Source organism: Muntiacus reevesi, chromosome 5, assembly GCF_963930625.1.
Source record: "Muntiacus reevesi chromosome 5, mMunRee1.1, whole genome shotgun sequence".
In the NCBI taxonomy this organism is placed as follows: Eukaryota; Metazoa; Chordata; class Mammalia; order Artiodactyla; family Cervidae; genus Muntiacus; species Muntiacus reevesi.
Genome location: NC_089253.1, coordinates 93,079,877 through 93,106,264, shown reverse-complemented (window position 1 = coordinate 93,106,264; position 26,388 = coordinate 93,079,877). Strand labels below are relative to the sequence as shown.

The 26,388-nt window shown below is 46.5% G+C and overlaps 1 protein-coding gene and 1 non-coding gene across 6 annotated transcripts in view; one reads left to right on the top strand and one right to left on the bottom strand.

The window, feature by feature from the left end:
- Positions 1-26,388, bottom strand: part of ACOT7 (acyl-CoA thioesterase 7) — a 100,067-nt gene that overhangs the window by 70,651 nt on the left and 3,028 nt on the right. Inside the window, exon 1 of one of the 5 annotated variants that reach the window (XM_065936847.1) lies at positions 16,429-16,711. The exons of 3 other annotated variants lie outside the window; for them this stretch is intronic. In XM_065936847.1, coding sequence (XP_065792919.1) covers positions 16,429-16,619 — 191 coding nt within the window. In that variant the 5' untranslated portion in view covers positions 16,620-16,711. Of the gene's footprint in view, positions 1-12,822; positions 12,961-16,428; positions 16,712-26,388 lie in introns of those variants that run through there. One more of the 5 variants, XM_065936849.1, reaches the window with a different exon arrangement.
- On the top strand, positions 18,933-19,005 carry TRNAE-UUC (transfer RNA glutamic acid (anticodon UUC)). Its single transcript has one exon. It is a non-coding gene; the product is annotated as a tRNA-Glu (tRNA).

Below are 26,388 nucleotides of genomic sequence, written 5' to 3'. Positions count from 1 at the left end.
CAATGCCGCGGCTGAAGATGGAAGATCCTGCTGGCTGCAGCTGAGACCCAGAGAAGCCAGATAAATAAAGAAAAAATAAGGATTAAACACCTCCTCCCTAGGACGCCAATGCTCATTACTCCTTAAACAGTCAGACTCCCTTCCCAGGTGCCAAGGCCACACTGATGGCCTGGGTACGTGGGGATGTGGTTTTCTGAAACCAGAGGGAAGGTCTCCTTGACTTGATGTTCTCTGTTCTGACAAGACAGAAAACTGTGCTGAAAACCCTGCTTCTCCGCAGCAGGGAGAAGCAATCTGAGCAATCTGAGAGGCTGGCTTCTGGGCTACAGTCCTCAGTTTGGCTCAAATCAAACTCTTTCCTATTCCTGTTATACACTGTTTATTAGTTACTTCCCTCAACAACACTAAAACGTGGATGAACTCTGAAACGTTATGCTGAGTGAAAGAAGCCAGTCATGCAAAAGATCATTTAGTATATGAGTCCACTGATATAGAATACCCAGAACAGGCAAATCCTAGAGACACGCAGACGGTAGACCGGCAGTTTCCAGGGGCTGGGGGAGGGAGGTAGGGAGTGAAAACACCCACGAGGTTGTGTCTGGGGTGCGCTTTGTGGGGAAATAACCACTATGTCCTTCAGCTCTCAAGGTCATCTGGAAACTGAAGAAGGTGGAGAAGACAGCATGCTTCCGCCCACCTGCCTCACACCTGCCCAGAGAGTAGGGGCTACACCGAGTCACCAAGGAGAAAGGCAGGAATTGAGAGGCAAGGTCCCGGAGCTCAGAGAATCAACTGGCCCAACTGATGGTAGGCGCCCAGGAGAGAAGATGAGCAGAGAGCTGAATGGCTTTTCCTAGAACTGGAGGCCAGTTTCCTCCCACGGCTTCCCTGGTGGTTCAGATGGCAGAATCTGCCTGCAGTGTGAGAGACCCAGGTTCGATCCCTCAGTCGGGAAGATCCCCTGGAGAAGGGAGTGGCAACCCACTACAGTATTCTCACCTGAAAAACCCCATGAACAGAGGAACCTGGAAGGCTACAGTTCACGGGGTCGCACTGAGTCAGAAAAGAAGGAGCGACTAACACTTTCACTTTCCTCCCGCGGAAGCCCACCTCCAAAGGCAGAGAAAGCTGGGAGGGGCAGAGATGTACTCTGGGGACATAAAGAACTCCCAACGGTGAGAAAACCAAAGCTGCAATTTTTTTAAATGGGCAAAAGACCTGAGCAGACACTTGGCTAAACAAGGTACGGAGGTGACAAACACAAACATGAAATTATGCTTGACAGTTAGACATTAGGAAACTGCAGATTAACACCACCGTGAGATCCTCTCACACTGCAGCATGGCTAAAACGGAAAAGCCCGACTGTACCAAGTGCTGGTAAGGCTGTGGAGAAACCGGGACTCCCAGGGGCTGCCGGAAACAAGCAGGAAACAAACACTAAATGCGCAACCACCTGGGGACACAGTCCAGCGGTTTCTTAAACAGTTACACCTACACCTACCATCCCATCCAGTGTTGCCCCGAGTATGTCCCCTCAGAGGCCTGCACACCACTGCTCATGGCAGCGCTTCCTGTAACAGCCCAGAGCTGGACACGATTCAAATGCCCATCCACAGATGAACGGATGACAGACCGAGGTCCATCCACCCATGCAAGGGAATGCTACTTGGCAATAAAAGGAACGAATGCTGGTCCTTACAGCAACGCAGGGGAATCTCAAAATGATCACACCAAGCAAAAGAGGAGAGGGTGGACAGAAAAGAGCTCTGACTGCATGGCTCTACTCCTACAACACTCTCAATTCAGTTCAGTTGCTCAGTCGTGTGCAACTCTCTGCGACCGCATGGGCTGCAGCACGCCAGGCTTCCCTGGCCATCACCAACTTCCAGAGCTTGCTCAAATTCATGTCCATCAAGTCGGTGATGCCATCCCACCATCGCATCCTCTGTCATCCCCTTCTCCTCCTGCCCTCAATCTTTCCCAGCATCAGGGTCTTTTCCAATGAGTCAGTTCTTCCCATTAGGTGGCCAAAGTACTGGAACTTCAGCTTCAGCATCAGTCCTTCCAATGACTATTTAGGACTGATTTCCTTTAGGATGGACTGGTTTGATCTCCTTGAAGTCCAAGGGACCCTCAAGAGTCTTCTCCAACACCACAGTTCAAAAACATCAGTTCTTCAGCACTCAGCTTTCTTTATGGTCCAACTCTCACATCGATACATGACAACTGGAAAAACCACAGCTTTGACTAGACAGACATTTGTTGGAAAAGTAATGTCTGCTTTTTAATATGCTGTGTAGGCTTGTCATACCTTTTCTTCCAAGGAGCAAGTGTCTCTTAATTTCATGGCTGCAGTCACCATCTGCAGTGATTTTGAAGCCCCAAAAAACAAAGTATGTCATTGTTTCCATTGTTTCACCATCTATTTGCCATGAAGTAATGAGACCAGAAGCCATGATCTTTGTTTTTTGAATGCTGAGTTTTAAGCCAGCTTTTTCACTCTCCTCTTTCACTCTCCTCTTTAACATTCTAGAAGATGCAAACTAGTCTACAGGGATAGTGGGTCAGTGGGTGCCTAGGAAGGAGAGTGGGATTATCAGGAGATGAGAAGAAACTCTTAAAATGATGGCTGTGCTCATGACCTTGATGATGGTGATGATTTTTCAAGTGTTTACATATGTCCAAATGGATCAAGTCACTCACTTTAAATGTGTACAATAACATAAATTATATGTCAATAATGAAATAAACAAATACCCCAACCACCGACCCCAACAGCTGCTGTGTGAAGAATCACGTGCTGGTAGCAAACACCTAGGGGTTCTACTCAGTCACTGAATCTACGAGAGTTTACTGGCATTCAGTCCATTTCCAAGAGTGTCTCAGCCACCAGCTTCAGGACCACAAGTAGGAAGGAGGCGGCCAGGTTGCCCTGGAGCTCCACGTATGGCCTCACTAAGAGCCCTACCAGGCCAGCATGCCAGGCACCACCAGGCACCAATCACAGCCCTCTCAGCCCATGGGATCCACGGTGAAGCCCCCAGGAGCAGCCCAGCAGGCCCTGAGGACTTCCCCAGAGTCAGGCAGAATACGGCCAGTGGTCCACACGGTGACACCCAGTCTCATTGTGTAAGGGGCTCCCAGACATCCTTGAGAATTGAGGAGGATGCCCTCCAAAGACACTGTCCTGGAGGTCTGGGGGATGCAGAAGCTGGAGCAGATCGTGAAGGGGCTGAGGACAGAACAAGGGCAACCCTCTCAGCCTCTAGAACCCCAGCCCTGCCCAATATCCTGGGCATCGAACAGCCCATCCTGCCAGACATCAACTGCAGACCACATCAGCAGACGGCTCCCCCAGAAAGCCAGTGTGGAAATGCCAAGGGCAAGCTGGCCCAGGAGACGCGGTCAGGGTTCAAGCCGTGGCTCGGCCACACCAGCCACGTGCCCCTAAGTCAGCCACTGTCCCCCTGGGCTGTTTTCTCACCTGTGACCTGGAGGGCCCATGGAGATCTGAGTGTTCCCTGAAGCTGTGACAGCCTTCAAGGATATCCGGGACCTAAGAGAAGCCAGGGACACTGAGCTCCAGGGCTGGCCAGAGGACACAACCTACAGAGGCGCTGTTAGCAGAGGAGTGACGAGCACTGACAAGGAGAAAATATTTATAAACCACGTGTCTGATAAAGGACGTGTATCCAATAACCAACAATCCAGCATGAAAACGAGCAGAAGATCTGGAGGGACACCTCATAAATGAAGACACACAGATGGCAAATAAGCACGTGAGAAAGATGCCTGTGTCACAGGTCACCAGGGAATCGCAAACTCAAACGACAACAAGCTACCACTCACACTCACCCTACCAGCCAAGATCCCGATGTGACAACGCCAGACACTGGCGAGGACGCAGAGCGGCAGGAGCTCCCACTAAACCCTGAAGGGACACAACGTGGCGTGGGCATGGTAGAAGACTGTAGAGACTTCCTACAAAACTAGGAATTCAATTCACTCTCTTCCATATAAACTATCTAAAAACAAAGTAAAATGAAGGCTAAGCACCAAAGAACTGATACTTTCAAACTATGGTGCTCGAGAACACTCTTGAGAGTCCCTTGTACAGCAAGGAGATCAAACCAGTCAATCCTAAAGGAAATCAACCCTGAATATCATTGGAAGAACTGATGCTGAAGCTGAAGCTCCAATATTTTGGCCACCTGATGCAAAGAGTTGACTCATTAGACCAGACCCTGATGCTTCAAAAGATTGAAGGTAGGAGGAGAAGGGAGTGACAGAGAATGAAATGGTTGGATGGCATTATCGACTCAATGAACAAGAATATGAGCAAACTTCGGGAGATGGTGAAGGACAAGGAAGCCTAGTGTGCTACACAGTCCATAGGGTCGCAAAGAGTCTGTTATGACTGAACAACTGACTAACAACCAAAAAAAACTTAGTAGGTACATGGGAACAATTACAAGCAAAATCAAGCCCACTAAATTATCTCCGCTATGGCTGAGATAAGACTATTCCCACTAGGAATTCCCTGGCAGACCAGCAATTAGGACTTGAGCAGCTCAAATGGTAAAAATTCTACCTGCAATGCAGGAGACCCAGGGTCTCCTGGGTCAGGAAGATCCCCTGGAGAAGGGAATGGCAACCCACTCCAGTATTCCTGCCTGGAGAATTCCATGGACAGAGGAGTCTGGCGGGCTATACAGTCCATGGTGGGCTAAACACAAAGAGTTGGACACAACTGACTAACACACTCACTTTTTCATTCTCACTGCCAAGGCCAAAGGTTCAATCCCTGGTCAGGGAACTAAGATCCCACAAGTCAAGAGGTTAGGCTGTTCCTACTACTTCTCAGATGACTCAGGCCACTTAGACCAACTCCATGCTGGCTAAGAGTCCCACTGTTATGACAAGATGGGACCAGCCTGTCATTACAGGAAGCACAGAATGACAATCAAATAGGATCGGGTCTCCTAAGACACCACAGGGCACCAAAAGCCATTTAGCTGTTAGAGTTCCAACATGCGCGCACCTGTCCCCCTGCTTCAGGGGTCAGTGTCCACAGAGTGATGCCCAAGCAGCAACACTGTCATGGTGGTGAGTGTGGCTCCTGAGCTGGACCATGAACATCCACATGCTCAAGGTCACCAGGGCCAGAGGCACCAAGAAGCAAGTGCAGGAGTTCTGAAGCTGGACCCCTGCCACTCCCCCAAACAAAATTATTTTCCCAGACAAACAAACAAACAAAAAAAAAGCAAAACAAGTCTGAGTGCCAAACACAAGCCTGAAGTTCTGGTCACCAATTATGACATGGGGATAAGGTTGGGGTGGGGGTGTTATGCCCACCATCAAGCAATTCTCAGACCCCAGCTGGGTGTCCTACAAGTCAACTTGATTCTGACTCTCTGCCTGGACACAGGTCAGAAACCAGCATGCAAGTCAAGAAGCAACAGTTGGAACAATGGAGTGATTACAAATTGTGAAAGCAGTACTCCAAGCCTGTATACTGTCACTTACTGATTTAACTTCTATGCAGAGAACATGTGAAATGCCAGGCTGCTGAATCACAAGCTAGAATCAAGATTGCAGGAAGAAATAACAACCTCAGATATGCAGATGACACCACTCTAATGGCAGAAAACAAAGAGGAACTAAGGAGCCTCTTGATGAGGATGAAAGAGGAGTGAAAACACTGACTTAAAACTCAGCATTCAAAAAATGAAGATCTTGGCATCCGATCTCATCACTTCATGGCAAATAGATAGGGAAACAATGGAAACAGCGGCAGATTTTGTTTTCCTGGGCTCCAAAATCACTGTGGAATGGGACTGCAGCCATGAAATTCAAAGACACTTGGTCATTGGAAGAAAAGCTATGACAAACCTACACAGCACATTAAAAAGCAGAGGTAACACCTTGCTGACAAAAGTCCGTCTAGACTAAGTTATGGCTTTTCCAGTAGTCATGTATGGATGTGAGAGTTGAACAAAAAAGAAAGCTGAGCACCAAAGAATTGATGCTTTTGAACTGTGGTGTTGGAGAAGACTCTTGAGAGTCCCTTGGACTTCAAGGAGATCAAATCAGTCAATCCTAAAGAAAATCAATCCTGAATAGTTACTGGAAGGACTGATGCTGAAGCTCCAAAACTCTGGCCACCAGATGAGAAGAACTGACTCATTGGAAAAGACCCTGATGCTGGGAAAGATTGAGGGCAGGAGGAAAAGGGAGCAACAGAGGATGAGATGTTGGATGGCATCACCGACTCAACGGACATGAGTGTGAGCAGACTCGAGGAGATAGTGAAGGACAGGGAAGCCTGGCGTGCTGCAGTCCCTGGAGCTGCAAAGAGTCAGATACAACTTAGCGACTGAAAAAGAACAACCTGGAGACAGCATCAGACCCCCACCCACCACCCTGCACACCAATCCCAAGTCCAGGCTGTTGTTTGTGTTACAGACCAGTTATAGACAGTTTCCACCAAACTCCTCCTTGGGTTTGATTAATTTGCTACAGAGGCTCACAGAACTCAGGAGACCCATTCACTCATGAGATCACCATCTTATTACAAAGGACATTAAAGGATATGAGTCATCATCAGCCAGATGAAGAGACAGGCAGGGCAGAAGCATGTGGGAGGCAGAGCATCCACCTGCTCTCCACGACAAATCTGAATCTCCACAGGTTCTCCAGTCCAGCTCCCTGAACCCCATCCTTTTGGGCTTTTATGGGGACTTCACAACAAAAGCCTGATTGATCCCATCATTGGTCACTGATTCAATCACTGGTTCACCCAGCAGCCCCTCTCCCCTCCCTGGAGGTCAGGGGGCTGGGACTGAAGTTTCAAGCCTACGATCACCTAAGGCTTCCACCCTACGGTACTTTCTGAAAGTCACCTCATTAACATAAGCTCGAGTGTGATTGAAAGGGGTTTGTTACCAATATTAAGACACCTTTATCACTCCCATCATTTAGGAAATGCCAAGGGTTTTAGACTCTGCCAGAAACAGGGATGTAGATCAAATATGTATTTCTTATTATAAATCACAATATCACAAAGCCACACCTGAATGAACACAGCACCAGAATAGCAAAGAAACACAAACAAAAAAGTGTGGTGTTTGCTGCAAAGGATGTTCCCCACCCCAGGTCGTCCTGATCAGTTACAAGGCTAAGGTTTCCACCTGCTAAGCCCCCAGAAGGTAATGGAATATATAGTTGGCTCCAGAAGAGGCTGAAACCTGAAGCTTAGACTTTGAATAGGTGGAGAGGCATGGCCCATCTCCCCATCCCATACCCGCCCTCACCAATCCTCCCCACCACCTCCGCCGCCGTCCAGTGGCCTGCATGTTGCCAGGACAGGCCAGAACTGGTTGAGGCAACAGATCCCCACCCTCAGGTGTTCCCCAGCCCCCATTCCTGGGTGCCACACAGGCACACACACCAGGAGCCCTTCGGGTACCCACCAAATTCTACAGGGGGGAAACTTAGCCTTCCCAGACCCCAGGGCAGTCTTACAAGCACTTGGTCAGCGAGCACAACAGCCAGGCCTATGGGGCACCAGAAGTGCACTTTTCTCTAGGCACCTGAGGTGCAGAGAAGCTCTCGGCCTTATGCTGAGTATGGGAGATAAATCACACCTGAACCTTTTAATCCTAAAGGAAATCAGTCCTGAGTACTCATTGGAAGGACTGATGCTGAAATTGAAGGTCCAATACTCTGGATACCTGATGCGAAGAATTGACTCATTGGAAAAGATCCTGATACTGGGAAAGATTGAAGGCAGAGAAGGGGGCGACAGAGGATGAGATGGTTGGATGGCATCACTGACTCAGTGGACGTGAACTTGGGCAAACTCCAGGAGGTTGGACAGGGAAGCTGGCTGTGCTGCAGTCCATGGGGTTGCAAAGAGCCAAACATGACTTGGCAACTGAACAACAACAAGCCTTTTAATCCCACCCACTCATAAACCAAAAGTAAGCAACAGCCATTTCCAGGCCAGCTGGCAGGTCAGGGCTGTCTCCATTGACCAGTTCCACGCTTTAGCAGCATCTAGCCTGGTCAGGGCAGGTTAGGGCAGGCGATGAGGCATCCAATGCCCATTGTGCTCACCTATTCAAGGTCATTCAAGGTCATTCCTGCCCTCAGTTTCCCCATCGGTAAAGCAAGGGTGATTCCTACGTCCGCTGGGGCTGAGAGCTAAGCAAGTAAGCACGTAGGACGCAGGGAGCAGATGGGAACAAAGTGTCAACTCAGGACGTGGGTGCTGCCTCCAGGGCATAGGGCTGCAACCCCATAGCTGGTGGGATGCTCTGCTCCCAGCACAGCCAGGAGGAGGGACAGTTAGTCTCTGAAGGAAGTTCTCTCTCCTGGACACATCCACTCCCAGTCTGACAGCTGCCTCCGATCTTCCGACTTCTCTGACACTTCACCACCTGCAGCTTCCCAACTCTCAAGGTTTCTTTTTTGGTTTGCTTGTTTTGTTTTTTTTCCATCTCTTTTCCTATTTTTTATTTTATTTATTTATTTATTTTTTTTTTACACTCATTATTTAGAGAATACTTTATTAGTTTCTGTAATCAAACCCATGTAGATAAGACCTTACATATTTAATACAGTGCGTTACCCCTGTACAAATGGAAAAAATTATGTTTAATGTTTCTAGACCAATATGGCTGTTAATTTCTGTACAATGCCAACCCAACACGGTACAACTGGGATACTTTTTCCAAAGTTGACAGCACAGCTAAAGTTTCCAAAAATTCAAATTATATATATATGTATATATATATAGATTTATTTATTTATATAAAAAGACCAATAGCAGTATGTTATGCATCAATAGCAGCAACAGCTTTTCCAAGTTCTGCAGTCATCTGAACAAAATTATAGAGACATCCAGCACACTCCATTTAAAAAAAAAAAGGTAAAAAACAAAACCTCAGAAAACAGCAAATTTCTGTTACTGTTGTGGTACCTGGCACCATTTTTTTTAAATTATATTTCTCAATCATCATCTGGAAAGAAAACATTCTAGAATAACGTCATTAAAAACAGATCTGATAAAGCACGGTCACTACTACATATCATAAAGCAGGTACAAGATATTTTACATTCACAGAGGTATGATACAGTACTGTCCTACATCTATAATACTAGAGGATGTAATTAAAAAGGCATTATTTGAGACTTGATTCTACTTTTCCAGCAGAGGGCCCAAAGGATGGTTATGACACAGCTCTGGTACATAAATGCACCTTCTTAGATAGGATTTCCTTTCTTTATTGGCATAGTTCTAGGTACTCACTGCTCTTCATGAACATCAGCTAAAAACCGTTTAAAAAAATAAACAAAAAACCACCACTGGATTCATACAAAGATGACTGAGGAGAGGCAAGTAGGACTCAACTTAAGTAGTATTTGACCAACTCCATCATATCTGAATGGTTAAGAGCTTCATGGAAGAAAGGAGATGCCAAGTAGCACTTCAAAGCTTTGGGCCACAACCAAAACACAGCTATTTTTTATTTTATTTTTAATTGGAGGAAAACTGCTTTACACTATTGTATTAGTTTCTGCCATCCATCAACATTAATCAGCCATAGGTTATACCTATGTTCCCTCCCTCTTGAACCTCCCTCGCACCTCCGACCCCACTGTACCCCTCTCAGGTTGTCACAGAACACCAGGTTTGAACTCCTTGCATCACACAGCCAACTCCCACTGGCTAGCTGTTTTAAATATGGTAATGTACATGCTTCAATGTCACTCTTTCAATCTGTCCCACCCTCTCCTTCCTACACTGGGTCCACAAGTGTCTGCATCTCCACTGCTGCCCTGCAGATAGGTTCATCAGTACCATCTTTCTAATTCATCAGTTCCATATGTGTGTGTTAAGACACGATATTTGTTTTTCTCTTTCTGACTTATTTCACCCTGTATAAAAGGCTCTAGGTTCATCTACCTCATCAGAATTTATTTAAATGTGTTCCTTTTTTATGGCTGAGTAATATTCCACTGTATATATGTACCACAGCTTCTTTATCCATTCATCCATCAAGGGACATTTAGGTTGCTTCCATGCCCCACCTATTACAAATAGTGCTGCAATGAACTTTGGGGTACATGTGTCTTTTTCAGTTATGGTATTCTCAGAGTTTATGTCCAGTAGTCAGATTGCTGGGTCATACAGTAGTTCTATTCCTAGTTTTTTAAGCACTCTCCATACAGTCTTTCACACTGACTGTATCAATTTTCATTCCCACCAACAGTGCAAGAGGGCTCCCTTTTCTCCACATCCTCACCAGCATTTATTGTTTGTATATTTTTTTGATGACGGCCATCATGACAGGTGTGAGGTGATATCTCACTGTAATTCTGATCTGCATTTCTCCAATAATGAGTGATGCTAAGCATCTTTTCATATGTTTATTAGCCATTTGTATGTCTTCTTTGGAGAAATGTTTAGATCTTCTACCCAATTTTTGATTGAGCTGTTGGGTATTCTGGTATTGAGCTGTATGAACTGCTTGTATATTTTGGAGATTAATCCTTTGTCAGTGATTTCATGTGCTATTATTTCCTCCCATTCTGAGGGTTGTCTTTTCACCTTCCAACTCTCAATGTTTGAAACACGGCTTAGACGGCCAGTCAGGCCAGCTGGCCCCTGGCCTGCCACAAACCTGAACCTCTGTGCCCTGAGGTCTGAAGGGGTCAGATTCAGGGCACCAAGGGGTCTGGGTTGTGTGGCCTGGCCCTGGGAAGGTCCCCTTGGGAGGCCCAGACACCAAGAGCCAGCACCTGCCACGGGACAGGCTAAAGTCACAGAACAACCCAGGGAAGGGGGAGAGGAGGACCTGGACCAAGGGGGTAGAAAAGCCAGTGGGGGCAGGGGTAGTGCTCAGGGAGGCGAGTGGGAACAGAGAGACACAGATCTCAGAGACCTCATACACAGATCACACACAGACTGTCCTCTTCTCAAGGAACTGATGCACGATAACATCTACACCACATCCCACAGGGCACGCCCTGTACCGTGGCTCATGGATTTCTGGCAGGGATCAACGAATCTGGAAAACAGAGTTCAAAGCAAGCTGGGAGAAGCTGGAAGAAGCCACAGGGAAACAGTCAGGAGGTTTGTGGTTTCAGCGTACCACTAATCAGCCTATGACCTTGACCAGTAACCCGGCCACTCAGCACCTCTCTCTCAGTCCACAGGCAGAAGAATTGAACTGGACCCTTACCTCACACCATCTCTGAGGAAGAAGGGGAGAGAGGTCCAAGCCCTAATGTAAAATCTGAAACCATAAAACGCTTCAGAGAAAACACACAGAAGCTCTGGGACTTGGGTTTGGCAATGCCCTCTTAGAGAGGACAACAGAAGCACAAGCAGCAACAGCAACAACAAAGAGAACAACAAAGAGAAACATCGAAACTGTAAAGCTTCTGTGCTTCAAGAGATAATAATCAAAAGCGAAAAGACAACCCACTGAATGGAAGAAAACCGCTGCAACCCATACACTTGAGAAGGGATCTGTATCTAGAGTACAGAAGGAGGGACCTCCCTGCAGTCCAGTGTTTAGGACTCTGTGTTTTCACTGCCCAGGGCCCGGGTTCAATTCCTGGTCAGGAAAGGAACTAAGATCCTGCCAGACAATGCAGCACAGCCAAAAAAAATACAGAAGGAACGCCTACAACTCAATAATAAAAACACAAGCCAACTGAAAAAATAGGCAACAGACCTGAATAGACAATTCTCCAAATGTACAAATGGCTGAGAAGCACATGAAAAAGTGTATGTGACTGCTCAGTCATGTCCGACTCTTTGCCACCCCATGGACTGTAGCCCGCCAGGCACCTCTGTCCATAGGATCTTCTGGGCAAGAATATTGGAGTGAGTTGCCATTCCCTTCTCCTGGGGATCTTCCAATCCAGGGATCAAACCTCAGTCTCCTGCAATGGCAGACAAGTTCCTTACCCCTGAGCCCAAGGGAGTATCACTAATCATCAGGGAGATCCCCACTGAAACCTCAGTGAACCACCACTGTACACCTGCCAGGGTGGCTATGTATAACAAGTATTGGTGAGGATATGGAGCCCGTGAGAGTGAGAAGGAGGCAGCTGCTGTGGAAAACATTCTGGTAGCACCTCCAAAGATTAAACAGAGTAATTAACTCTTGAACCCAAGAATGGGACTGCTGAGCTGTTTTCATTCATACCACCTCTGACATCAATTGGGTGGGGTTTTTCCTCACACCAGCCATTTCTCCAACTCTTGGCCATTAGCCAGGCGCACTACAATTGGATTCATTCCTGACCCCTCCTAGGGCTTTCTCAAAGGCTCAGTGGTAAAGGATCTGCCTGCCAATGCAGGAGACACAGGAGACATGAGTTCGATCCCTGGATCAGGAAGATCCCCTGGAGGAGGAAATGGCAACCCACTCTACTATTCTTGTCTGGAAAATCCCAGGGACAGAGGAGCCTGGTGGGCTATAGTCCATGGGGTCGCAAAGAGTTGGACACTACTGAGCATGTGACCCCTCCTCAGGCTGAAGAGTTCGCTGGAGCACCTCACAAGACTCAGGACTCAGGGTTATGTTTGCTGTTGTTGCTCAGTTGCTAAGTCACATCCAACTCTTTGCCACTCCATGGACTGCAGCACACCAGGCTCTTCTGTCTTCTACTATCTCCCAGAGTTTGCTCAAATTCATGTCCATTGAGTCAGTGATGCTATCTAACCATCTCATCCTCTGCTGTCCCCTTCTCCTTTTGCCTTCAATCTTTCCCAGCATTAGGAACTTTTCCAATGACTTGCCTCTTCACATCCGGTAGCCAAAGTATTGGAGCTCCAGCATCAGTCCTTCCGATGAATATTCAGGGTTGACTTCCTTTAGGACTGAATCTTCCTGGAATGCCAGAGACTGAGGTTCCATCCCTGGGTCAGGAATATCCCCTGGAGAAGAGAAAGGCAACCCACTCCAGTTCTTGCCTGGGGACAATCCCATGGACAGAGGAGCCTCACAGGCTACAGTCCATGGGGTCACAAAGAGTCAGACAAGACTGAGCTATTAACACTATACTATGCTCTCAATAAAGGACAGAAATAGTATCAACCTAACAGAAGCAGAATATATTAAGAAGACGTGGCAAAAATACACAGAACTGCACAAAAAGATCTTAATGACCCAGACAGCCACGATGCTGTGATTACTCACCTAGAGCCAGATATCCTGGAATGCAAAGTCAGGTGGGCCTTCGGAAGCATCACTACGAACAAAGCTAGTGGAAGTGATGGAATTCCAGCTGAGCTATTTCAAATCCTAAAAGATGATCCTGTGATAGTGCTACACTCAATATGCCAGCAAATTTGGAAAATAGCAGTGGCCACAGGACTGGAAAAAGTAAGTCATCATTCCAATCCTAAAGAAAGGCAATGTCAAAGAATATTCAAACTCCCCCACGATTGCACTCATCTCACAAGCTGGCAAATTAATGCTCAAAATTCTCCAAGTTAGGCTTCAACAGTACGTGAACCGAGAATTTCCAGATGTTCAAGCTGGATTTAGAAAAGGCACAGGAACCAGAGATCAAACTGCCAACATCTGCTGGATCACAGAAAAAGCAAGAGAGTTCCAGAAAAACATCTACTTCTGCTTCACTGACTACGCTAAAGCCTTTGACTGTCTGGATCCCAACAAACTGTGGAAAATTCTTCAAGAGATGGGAATACCAGACCACCTGACTTGCCTCCTAAGAAATCTGTATGCAGGTCAAGAAGCAACAGTTAGAACCAGACATGGAACAATGAACTGGTTCAAAATTGGGAAAGGAGTATGTCAAGGCTGTATACTGTCATCCTGCTTATTTAACATATGCAGAGTACATAATGCAAAATGCTGGGCTGGAGGAAGCACAAGCTGGAATCAAGACTGCGAGAGTAATATCAATAACCTCAGATACGCAGATGACACCACCCTTATGGCAGAAAGCAAAGTGGAATTAAAGAGCCTCTTGATGAAGGTGAAAGAGGACAGTGAAAAGCTGGCTTAAAATAACATTCAAAAAATGAAGATCATGGCATCCAGTCCCATCACTTCATGGCAAATAGATGGGGAAACAATGGAAAGAGTGACAGACTTTACTTTCTTGAGCTCCAAAATCACTGCAGATAGCGACTGCAGCCATGAAATTAAAAGATGCTTGCTTCTTGGAAAAAGAGCTATGACAAACTTAAGAGAGCATATTAAAAGGCAGAGACATTACTTTGCCAACAAAAGTCTATCTAGTCAAAGCTATGGTTTTTCCATTTGTCACGTATGGGTGTGAGAGTTCGACCATAAAGAAAGCTGAGTGCCAAAGAATTGATGCTTTTGAACTGTGGTGTTGGAGAAGATTCTTGAGAGCCCCTCAGACGGCAAGGAGAGCCAACCAGTCAATCCTAAAGGAAATCAGTCCTGAATATGCAATGGAAGGACTGATGGCCAATACTTGGCCACCTGATAAAAAGAACTGACTCACTGGAAAAGACCCTGATGCTGGCAAAGATTGAAGGCAGGAGGAGAAGGGGACAACAGAGGATGAGATGGCTGAATGGCATCACCAACTCGATGGACATGAGTTTGAGCAAGCTCTGGAAGTTGGTAAAGGACAGGGAAGCCTGGTATGCTGCAGTCCATGGGGTTGCAAAGAGTCGGACATGACTACAGGACTGAATTGAACTGATATACTCTCTGGTGACTAACTTAACCCCCAAAGCCCTCTCCTCCAACCCCCAGGTCTTGAGTGGGGCTGAAAGTCCCACCCCTCCAATACTGCCAAAGTCATTTCAAAGACCAACCCCTTCCTAAAACTGCTTTCTCTGGGCCACCAAGCACTAGTCATCTCCTTGGCATACAAAAGATGCTCTATCCAAGGTTTTCCAACATTTTCCCAAGGGTTTTAGGAACTTGCCAGGAGCATAAAAGACATTCCCATCTACCCTACTGAGAGAGTCATTTCCTAGGCAGGTTGATAAGAAGTCTAGGGATCCCCAAGGAGAGAGGGGTCTGGAATTCTAAAGGAGGCAGAAAGGACAAACTTTTTTTTCTCTCTACATTCCTTAGGATTATATAACAATAATGTATCCTGCTTCAGGACAGTCTCTGGAAAAAACCTCCTAGCTGATCCTGTTACCTTAAAATGTGAATTATGGGAGCAGGTCTGCTGAGGTCTTCACAACCTCCAGACATTCTTTTGATTCATTGTAATGACTAATTGGAGAGTATATAACTCCACTGCTAACACTGGCAAGGGGGTACTTTCTGCCCCCTTCTGATGCCTATGTCAGAAGCTTTCTCTATCACCTTTATACTTAATAAAACTTTATTACACAAAAGCTCTGAGCAATCAAGCCCCATCTCTGGCCCGGGATTGAACTCTTCTCCAGAGGCCAAGAATCCCGGCGTAAAAACATATGCCCACACAAAAACATGTGCAAGAGTGTTCACAGGAACATTTATGCATAAAGGTCAGCTGGAGACACTGACATGCCTCAGCTGACTAATGGATAAACAAGGTGGTTACATAACCCTAAGTGGAGTATTATGAAGGAAGCACTGACGTGTGTGACAATACGGATGAACATTGAAAACATGGTGCTGAGTGAAAGAAACCAGACACAAAGACCATATCACTTGGCTCCAGTGACATGAAATGTCGAGAACAAGGAGGTCTATAGAGAAGGAAAATAGATTAGGGGGAATGGAGAGAAATAGCTTTTCTCAAAGAGGTCACGAAAATGTTCTAAATTGGTGGCGGTAATGACTGCCCAACTGTGGATGTTCAAAAAGCCACTGAACTGCATACTTCAATGGATGATACATCAATGGGATGCGAATGACAACTCAATAAAGCTGGTACAAAGGACCAGAATCCGCCCACTGGAGGAGGTTTCTCCCAAGTTCACTACATTGCCAGAGGATTAGCCAATCACAAGAGGACAGCTACCCCTGTCTCCCTCCACAAGTCCAAAAACAAAACAAAAAGCCCAGCTCAATGTGTGGAGGGCAGGGGTGAGGAGAGTAGACACCTGCAGCCCCTGCTCCCTTGGCAGCCCCCTTTGGCAGCCTGAGCACAGGCAGAGACCTGCCAGCACAGCAGCCTGCTCCGATCTCAGGGTGCTCTGAGCTCCGTGCTCATTCCAAGCTCTCAAAGCCCACCTCCTCCAACAAAGCTGAGTGGGGTCCCAGAGGAAAAACATGCCAGGTCTCCACTGAGGATGCACACACAGAGGGGCACACTCAATCCCACAAAACATGCAGTTCACAACACCCAGCACCCACTGTTTACTCCAAACCCTTACCAAGAAATCCTAAGTCATATGGCCTGGGCTGGACACCCAAGGCCTAGCATGGGTCAGGGCACAGTGTCCCTGTCATCCTACCTTGTAACGCTGACACCAAGTTTAGACGACAGAGCAGATCTGGTTCCAACAGCCTGGACGGAAGCCCAGCACCTCTGCCCGGGCCTCTTGGAGTTCCTGGGCCCCAGACACCCCTGGGCAGTGACTGGCCTCCTGGAAGCGGCCTGCCCACCCAGCTCACAGAGGCAGAGAGCCCGGGTGAGCAGCCTCATCCTGCGGAGTGCAGCCCAGACTGTTCACCCTGAGCCGGCACGGGGTTTAGCCACCGCCTCTCCGCCCTCAAGGGACCTCCCCGCCACTCAGGAATGCTGCAATTTTCGCACTCCAGTAGGGAGGGCCTACTCCCTGGATGGTCCCTCCTCCCAGCAGCTGGCAGCGGCCGTGGCTCTCACAGGCTGCAGGGCCCAAGATACAAAGAATCCGTGACCCAGTATGAAGTCGCTGAGCTGGTTTCTCTGATGAGCAAACGAAGGATGAAGGTATCCACAGGACCACAGCCGGTGCGTGGGACTGGAGGAAATGGGTGGGGCTGTAAACCATGCCTACCAAGGTTCCTTCTCCAGGACCATCAATCAGGCAGGCAGGAACAGTCCCCCGCCCCCACCCCCTGGAAGGGCCTCCGCACAGCAGGAGGACAGGAAGGTTGGGCAACTACCAACTAGCCCAAGGGTCCAGAGACTGCTCAGATGAGCAAGACGCCACCACTGCAGGGCGGAAATTCGCGGTCGCCACGTGAGGCTCCAGCAGAGAGCCAAGGAAGACGCAGGCTCCCCACCCCGAACTCCCAAGAAACAGAGGCAATAGGTCTGGAGCTGTGACTCCTTTTTACTTCTTTTTCTTTGGCTGTGCTGAGTCTTAGTTGTGACATGTGGGATCTTCCTGGACCAGGGATAGAACCCGTGTCCCATGCATTGGCAGGCGAATTCTTAACCACTGAACCACCAGGAAAGTCCCTCCTTCTTATTGTTTAATGTGGACAACATTAAGAGGCTTTCCCCAGTAGAGAGAAGGTTCCAAGGTCCCCAGCAAACAGCTTCAAATGGTGGGCTCTGGCTTCCCTCCTGCTTCCAGGTGTGACTGATGCAGGGAAGAAGCCTATTTTGACTCCACATTGGCATCTGTTTCTTTGAGTTGCTTTCCATTGCTTTTGTTATTATAATCATACTTAATGGCGTGCCTGGGAAGAACCTACCCTTCTGCTTGACTGTAAACTAAAGAGCCTTTGTTCAGCTCCTGGAGAGATAGTTTGTCCCAGAACCAAACCAGTCGATCCTAAAGGAAATCAATCCTGAATATTCATTAGAAGGACTGATGCTGAAGCTCCACTACTTTGGCCACCTGATGTGAAGAGCCAATGCTTTTTAAAGGACCCTGATGCTGGGAAAGATTGTGAAGAAGGAATTCATAGGGCCTGGACTCCACCTTAGGCCTGTGCCTGCTGACCGTGCTCGGCCACCTCTCCAATGGACTCTGTACTCTGTGTTTAGTGTCTATGGAAACAACAGAAGGATAAGATCCCCTCCGGACAGGGGAACCTTGAAGATCATATCCAGGTTACTCATCACCTAAGAGAACACAGACACAAATCACCCCTTCCTCCAGACAGGCCATAAATTTTTCTGTACCTATCGGAGTGTAACCTTGGGTTTATTGATTATTGGCTAATTGTTTAACTGTTTGAGCACATACTGGGATTGTATTTACCCTTCCTTTGTTTATGTAAGTCTCAAGGAATTTGGGGTGGTGGGTTCGGACATGTACACATGGGGTATAAAAGATTTTCACAAATGCTGGTCGGGGTCCTTGACTAAGAGGAGACTCTGCCTTGGGCCCGCCGGTGTAATAAACTGCACTCCACTATCTGCATTGTTCTTCTGAGTGAGAGTTTCCTGGAACGCGTGGCTACAACAACTGAAGGCAGGAGAAGGGGACAACAGAGGATGAGATGGTTGGATGGCATCATCAACTCAATGGATATGACTGTGAGCAAGCTTTGGGAGCTGGTGATGGGACAGGGAGGCCTGGCATGCTACAGTCCATGGGGTCACAAAGAGTCGACACAACTGAAAGACTGAACAATAACAAGCTGTGAACAGAAGAGACTGACACACCCCTTCTAAGGCTGGCCATTCCCTTGGAGATGTTTTGCAAGACTGAAGACCCTTTCACTTTACTTCCCCACTGCCTCTCCCTCTCTATCCTTCCTTTTGACTTTAGTTCCTCATTGTTTCTTTCTCTCTGATGTATAAAAGAACCTGGCATCCAGACCCCAAGAAGATGGTTATTTTGAGGTGCGGACTTAGCCTGCCATCTTCTCAGTCAGATAGCTTTCGGAATAAAGTCGTCTTCCTTGCCTCAACACCTCATCTCTCGAATTCACTGGCCTGTTGTGCGATGAGCAGAGTGAGCTTGGACTTGATAACAAGACTAAAAGAAATCTCAGAGGGCACAGGTTGGCATTTGTAAATATCTCAGCAGTTCCTCCAAGAGATGAAGACTTGGTTTAAAAACTGGACCACAGGAATTCCCTGGCAGTTCAATGGTTAGGACTTGGCACTTTCACTGCTAAGGCCCCAGGTTCAATTCCTGGTCGGGGAACTAAGATCCCACAAGCCATGCCACAGGGCCAAAGAATAAAAATAAAAACAGAACCACAAAACAATTACCCACCTTAAGCATAATACAAATTCATTAATATAACTTTTTCTAATTGGCTTTACCCAACAGCTTGTGACTCAGGCAGCATCCCACTTAGCAAGCAGAAAGGAGATCCTCTCAATAGCACTAAATAGCAAGTAAGTGCTTAAGTTTCCTCAGGTGCGTTCAAAACGTTTTGAAATCTGCAATTGTGAACACTTTTCTTTTTGACTGCACCTCACAGCATGCAGAACCTCACCACTGGACTGCCAGAGAATTCCCCCTTTTTTTTAAGGTAAGGTAATTGCATTGTAGTTATGGCTTTTTTAAAAAATAATAATAACCTTTACCGAGGTACAATGTGTGTACTGTAAAATCACCTACTTTTAACGTACAGTTCACTTTTGAAAAGTGTATACACCTGTTAGGGGAGGCACACTCTGAAACTGCCCACCCTGGCCAGGCAACCCTAGTCATCACTCGTGTGAGTTATTTTACTACAGGAGGGCCTCATAAGGAACAGGGAAGTAATAAGTCACCACCAACCGGAAGAGCTCAGGAAAGGTCAAAAGGAGACACCACATGTCTGACCACCTCCCAGAATCCTTCTCGCTGGCAGCCATCTTGCCTGAGCAACCTGTGTGCCACCAGGAGGGTCTGACTGGGCAAGGACACGCCAGAAACTAACCCCATCACCATAAAACCCAAGACTGCGACCACCGGGCAGAGCAGCTCCTGAGTTCCCTTACTCTACTTCTCTCCGCCCAGGCGCCCCTTCCCAATAACATCTCTTGCTTTGTGTCAGCTCGTGTGTCTCCTTGGACAGTTCATTTCCGAGTGTTAGACAAGAGTCCTGTTCTCTGGCCCTAGCCTTAAGGGGTCCCCCTTCCCACCACACACCTGTGTAAGGGACCGCAGCTACGACGGAACATTTCCAGCACAGCACAAAGTGCCTTCCTGCCCCTCTGCACTTGGTTTCCCCCCAGCTCTGGCCCCTGGCACACAGGTCTGCTTTCTATCACTACAGTTCTGCCTTTTCTAGAATTTCTCATCAATGGAGTCAGATACTCAGTGTAGTTCTTTGAGTTTTGTGTGTGTGTCAGTATCAGTGATTCTTGCTACTGTTTCCTAGTAGTTTTCATTATCTCTTTATCAGACAATGAAGATGTGAGTTCTTTCCAGCTTTGGGTAGTTATGAAAAAGTTCACAGGGACTTCCCTGGTGGTCCAGGGGTTAAGATTCTGTATTTCCACTGCAGGGGGTGTGGGTTCGATCCCTGGTCTGGGAACTAGGGTCCCATAGGCCTCATGGTATGGACAATGAAAAACCCAGAAATTCCTTAGTATCATTAACTATCGAGGGACTAGTCAAGTTTCCCCCAAGTATCTCATAAATGTTCTAAAATCAGATTTTGCTGATTTTCTACTGAAGCATCATTTGTATGCAGGAAATCAGGATTTATAACAAGCTTCCTCTGTTGGTCAGATGTAGGCAGCCCGTGAGTATGTGACCATAGAGTTTACCCTCCTCCTCAGGATACCTCTGAGAGTTAAAGAAGTGGACCAGGAGGTACACAACACAGTCACCACTCCAGGTTGGGACCCCCTCCCCAGAGAAGGCCCACCCACAGAGGAATGCAACTCCTGGCCTGACTGAAACCAGGGAGCTGGCCTGTGGTGGTGCCAAGCCAAGGGTGAGGCCGGGCTGCCTGGCTAGCTTACAGGCGGAGGTGGGATGGTGGGTGAGCACAGCCTCACCCACCACAGGCTCCCTGGGCTGCAAAGATTGCATCTTCACCCAAAGTGGCCACATTTCCACAGGAAGGAAGCCAGCACTGGGCATCATTTTATGGAATGTTCCAGAACACTACCTTCAAGTGTGGTTTCTGTAACTCAGATTCTGTGTTTTCATTAACTCTGCTGTGAGCCCAAAGACAAAGCCCCGAAGAGAAAAAATTCCAAACAGGCCTACTTGAAAATATTTTGAGTTTAGTTCTAGTAAAACGCATATCACAATAAAGCAAGTCACAGGACTATTTTGGTTTCCAGTACATACAAAAGTTACACTATTAAATGTACAATAGGATTATGCCTAAAAAAATAGTGTACCAAAAATAAACTCAAAATGGATTAAAGATCTAAATGTAAGACCAGAAACTACAAAACTAGAGGAGAACATAGGCAAAACACTCTCCGACATAAATCAAAGCAAGATCCTCTATGACTCACCTCCCAGAATACTGGAAATAAAAGCAAAAATAAACAAATGGGACCTAATTGAACTTAAAAGCTTTTGCACAACAAAGGAAACTATAAGCAAGGTGAAAAGACACCCTTCAGAATGGGAGAAGATAGTAGCAAATGAGGCAACAAAGGATTAATCTCAAAAATATACAAGCAACTCCTGAAGCTCAATTCCAGAAAAATAAATGACCCAATCAAAAAATGGGCCAAAGATCTAAACAGACATTTCTCCAAAGAAGACATACAGATGGCTAACAAACACATGAAAAGATGCTCAACATCACTCATTATCGGAGAAATGCAAATCAAAACCATTTGGCGTGTACCTTTACACGCCAGTCAGAATGGCTACTACCCAAAAGTCTATAAGCAATAAATGCTGGAGAGGGTGTGGAGAAAAGGGAACCCTCTTACACTGTTGGTAGGAATGCAAACTAGCACAGCCACTATGGAGAACAGTGTGGAGATTCCTTAAAAAACTGGAAATAGAACTGCCATATAACCCAGCAATCCCACTCCTGGGCATACATACCGAGGAAACCAGAACTGAAAGAGACACGTGTACCCCAGTGTTCATCGCAGCACTGTTTATAATAGCCAGAACATGGAAGCAACCTAAATGACAATCAGCAGACAAATGGATAAGAAAGCTATGGTACATATACACAATGGAATATTACTCAGCCATTAAAAAGAGTACATTTGAATCAGTTCTAATGAGACAGATAAAAATGTAGCCCATTATACAGAGTGAAGTAAGCCAGAAAGATAAACACCAATACAGTATACTAATGCATATATATGTAATTCAGAAAGATGGTAACAATAACCCTATATGCAAGACAGAAAAAGAGACACAGATATATAGAACAGACTTTTGGACTCTATGGGAGAAGGCGAGGGTGGGATGATCTGAGAAAATAGCATTGAAACATATATATTATCAAGTGTGAAACAGATCGTCAGTCCAGGTTGGATGCAGGAGACAAGTGCTCAGGGCTGGTACACTGGGATGACCCAGAGGGATGGGATGGGGAGAGGGGTGGGAGGGGGGTTCAGGATGGGGAACACATGTAAATCCATGGCTGATTCATGTCAATGTATGGCAAAAACCACTACAATATTGTAAAGTAATTAGCCTCCAACTAATAAAAATAAATGAAAAAAAAAAAAAATAGTGTACACACCTTAACTTAAAAAACATTTTATTTTATACCTACGGCATGGGGAATATACCCAATATTTATAACTAGAAATAGAGCATGGATTTCCCAGCTGGTGTTAGTAGTAAAGAATCCACCTGCCAATGCAGGAGATGCAGGTTCCACCCCTGGGTCAGGAAGATCTCCTGGAGGAAGACACGGCAACACACTCCAGTATTCTTGCCTGAACAATTCCATGGACAGAGAAGCCTGGCAGGCTACAGTCCATGGAGCTTCAGAGAGTTGGACACAACTGAGCACTGACTGCACTGAATAAATGGAGTATAACCTTTAAAAATTGCCTATCTATATTGTGTATGCATGCATGCTAAGTCAGTCATGTCTGACTCTTTGTGACACTATAAACTGTAGCCTGCCAAACTCCTCTGTCCTTGGGATTCTCCAGGCAAGAATACTGGAATGGGTTGCCATGCCCTCCTTCAGAGGATCTTCCCGACCCAGGGATCCAACCTGCATCTCCTGCAGCTCCTATATTGCAGATGGTTTCCTTACTGCTGAGCCACCAGGGAAGCCCACCTATACTGTATACCTGTAACTTGTATAATATTATACAGTAACTATGCTTCAATTAAAAAAAAAAACTTTTAATTAAAAAGAATTTATCACCAAAAAATGCTAACCCTCAGGAACTCCCTGGTGGTCCACTGGCTAAGAATTTGCTTTGCAATGCAGGGGACATGGGTTTGATCCCTGGTTGGGAAACTAAGATCTCACATGTCTTAGGGTAACTAAGCCTATGGACCACAACTACTGAGCCCATGCTCTGACACAAGAGAGGCCCAGGTGCCGCAACAAAGAGCCTGCATGCCGCTACCAAGACACAGTGCAGTCAAATAGATGACTAAATGTCTAAAAAAAAATGCTAACGTGGCCAAAAAAATGAGTAAATGTTTAAGAAAAAAATTGTTAACCATCACCTGACAATGCCAAGTGGCCACAAAACCCTCAATTTGCAACAACAACAACAAAAAAATGCAGTACCTTCATACTGGAATTAAGTGAGATACAGTAAGATGAGGTGTACCTGTACTAAAATTCAGGTCCATCCATTCATCTTTATTGGCATATCTACCAGTTGTACCTATCACCAATGCAATGGAGGTGAACTTGGACAAACTCTGGGAGATGGTGTGGGACAGAAAGGCTTGACATGCTGCAGTCCATGGGGGTCACAAAGAGTCAGACACAATTAGGCAACTGAACACCACCACCACCAGCCACATATTGTCACCCTGCTTATTTAACTTATATGCTGAGTACTTTATGTGAAATGCCATGCTAGATGAATCACAAGCTGGAATCAAGATTGCCAGGAGAAATATCAACAACCTCAGATATGCAGATGACACTACTCTTATGGCAGAAAGCAAAGAAGAACTAAAGAGCCTATTGATAAAGGTGAAAGAGGATAGCGAAAAAGCTGGCTTAAAACTCAACATGATCTTCAAAAAACGAAGATCATGGTATCTGGTCCCATCACTTCATGGCAAATAGAAGTCATCTGGTCCCATCCCACTTCATGGCAAAATGGTGAAAAAGTAGAAACAGGGACAGATTTTCTTTTCTTGGGCTCCCAAATCAATGTGGACGGTGACTGCAGCCATGAAATTAAAAGGCGGTTGCTCCTTGGAAGAAAAGCTATGACAAATCTAGGCAGTGTATTAAAAAGCAGACAAGTCACTTTACCGACAAAGGCCTGTATAGTCAAAGACATGGCTTTTCCAATAGTCACGTATGGATGTGAGAGTTGGACCGTAAAGAAGGTCTAGCACAGAAGAATTGATACTTTCGAACTGTGGTGTTAGAGAAGACTTGAGAGTCCCTTGGACTGCAAGGAGATCAGACCAGTCAATCCTAAAGGAAATCAGTCCTGAATATTTATTGGAAGGACTGATGCTGAAGCTGAAGCTCCAATACTTTGGCCACCTGATGTGAAGAGCAGACTCACTGAAAAAGACCCTGATGCTGGGAAAGATTGAGGGCAGGAGGAGAAGGGGGCAATAGAGGATGAGACGCACCGACTCAACAGACATGAATTTGAATAAACTCCAGGAGATAGTGAAGGACAGGGAAGCCTGGCATGCTGCAGTCCATGGGGTCCCAAAGAGTCGGACACAACTTACCTACTGAACAATGAACAACAACCTTCAAAACGCAATAAAGTGAGACGCAATAAAATGACGTGTAATTGTACTAAAATTCAGGTCCATTCCATTCATCTTTATTGGCATCAGGTGCTTTGCTAGGCATTCCTGGCACAAGAGAAAACAAAGCAGTCCCTGAGCTCAAGACACTTAGGAGCAGATTACATGGAAAAGCAGGGCAAGCAAAAGAAAAACTTGTAGATTTGACACATCTACTTACAAACAAAGGATTCCAGGTTACCTGCCCGGGAGGCTATGTTCCTGCCAAGGTCTCCCTCCATTGGCTCTGTTGCTGGAGAGCTAACTACAGTCCCCACAGTTTCCCCAAGCTTCCCTTAGGAAACCCTGCCATCAGAGACGTATCAGGAATTCTGGTTTTTAAATTCCTCTCCTTACTACATTGTCCCATAAGGTAGCCACCAGCCACAGGAAGCCAGACTGTTTACACTTAAACAAATTTAAATGCGGGACTCCTCTGGTAGCTCAGTGGTAAAGAACCTGCCTGCCAGTTCAGGAGACCTGGTTCAATCCTTGAACTGGGTTCGATCCTTGGGTTGGGAAGATTTCCCTGGAGAAGGAAATGGCAACCCACTCCAGTATTCTTGCCTGGGAAATCCCATGGATAGAGAAGCCTGGTGTGCTACAGATCATGGAGTAGCAAGAGTCCGACACAACTTACTCACCAAACAACAGCAACAGATGAATGCAATTAAACATTCAGTTCCTCCACATCCAACCACATCTCAGGCACTCAGTGGCCACTTGTGGCTAGTGTCCAGCACGCTGCAGACGCAGAGCATCTCCATCACTCTCTAACAGCCTGGTATGGGACTGACCTTCAACTTCATTTGGACCAACACCTAGGGGCTCCTACTAGGGGCCCATGCTGATGCCACGGTTGAGCCTCACAACTAGATGTGAATGTGAGCTTGAGCAGTAGACAAACCATGACAGTGGGGGACTTCCCTCACGGCCAGTGGCTAAAACTGTGCTTCCCCTGCAGGGGATGCAGGTTCAGTTCCTGGTCAGGGAAGTCCCACGAGCCATAAGGTGTGGCAAAAAAAAAGAAAAAGAAAAAAAAAACCACAATGGAACACCCGACAGGGAACAACCCACCAGTTGCCTTCGCTCCCTTGGCTGTCTGGGTCCAAAGCCACCTTGGTCCAAGTCTGTAACCTCTGAGGGTCTCATTTTCCGCTATCGGTAAAATGACAGAGTTGGGCTGGGAGTTTCTAGGGGTCAATCCCATCTGACATTCTAGAACTCTGGGTCAAACAAAGGAAAAAGCAATTTGTTAACAAAATATGAATTAGCATCACTAAGAATAAAACCAAAGAAAAAGGCTCTTCTGAGACTTTAAATGCTGTTGCAGAGTTTTCATGTGGGGCTCAACCAAAACAAGGGTTCATGGGATTCCCTGGCAGTCCAGCTATTAAGATACCTCGCTTCCAATGCAAGGGGCAAAGGTTTGATCCCTGGTTGCATCCAAAAAAGAAAAGGAGGAGGAGACAGCACACCGCAATGGCTTGCTGTCCAAAGTTCAGGCTCTGATGTAAACTGCTCCTTTTCTTTACAACTGCTCAGCACTGTGCCAAAGGTTTTATATCTCACAGCGACATTGGGCACAAGACAAGAATACTGAGGTCTAAAGCCCACAAAGACAAGAGGCATAACTGGGATTCCAACCAGGCCCTCAGCTTCCTGAGTCAGGGTCCCACTTCTCAGACAAAAAGA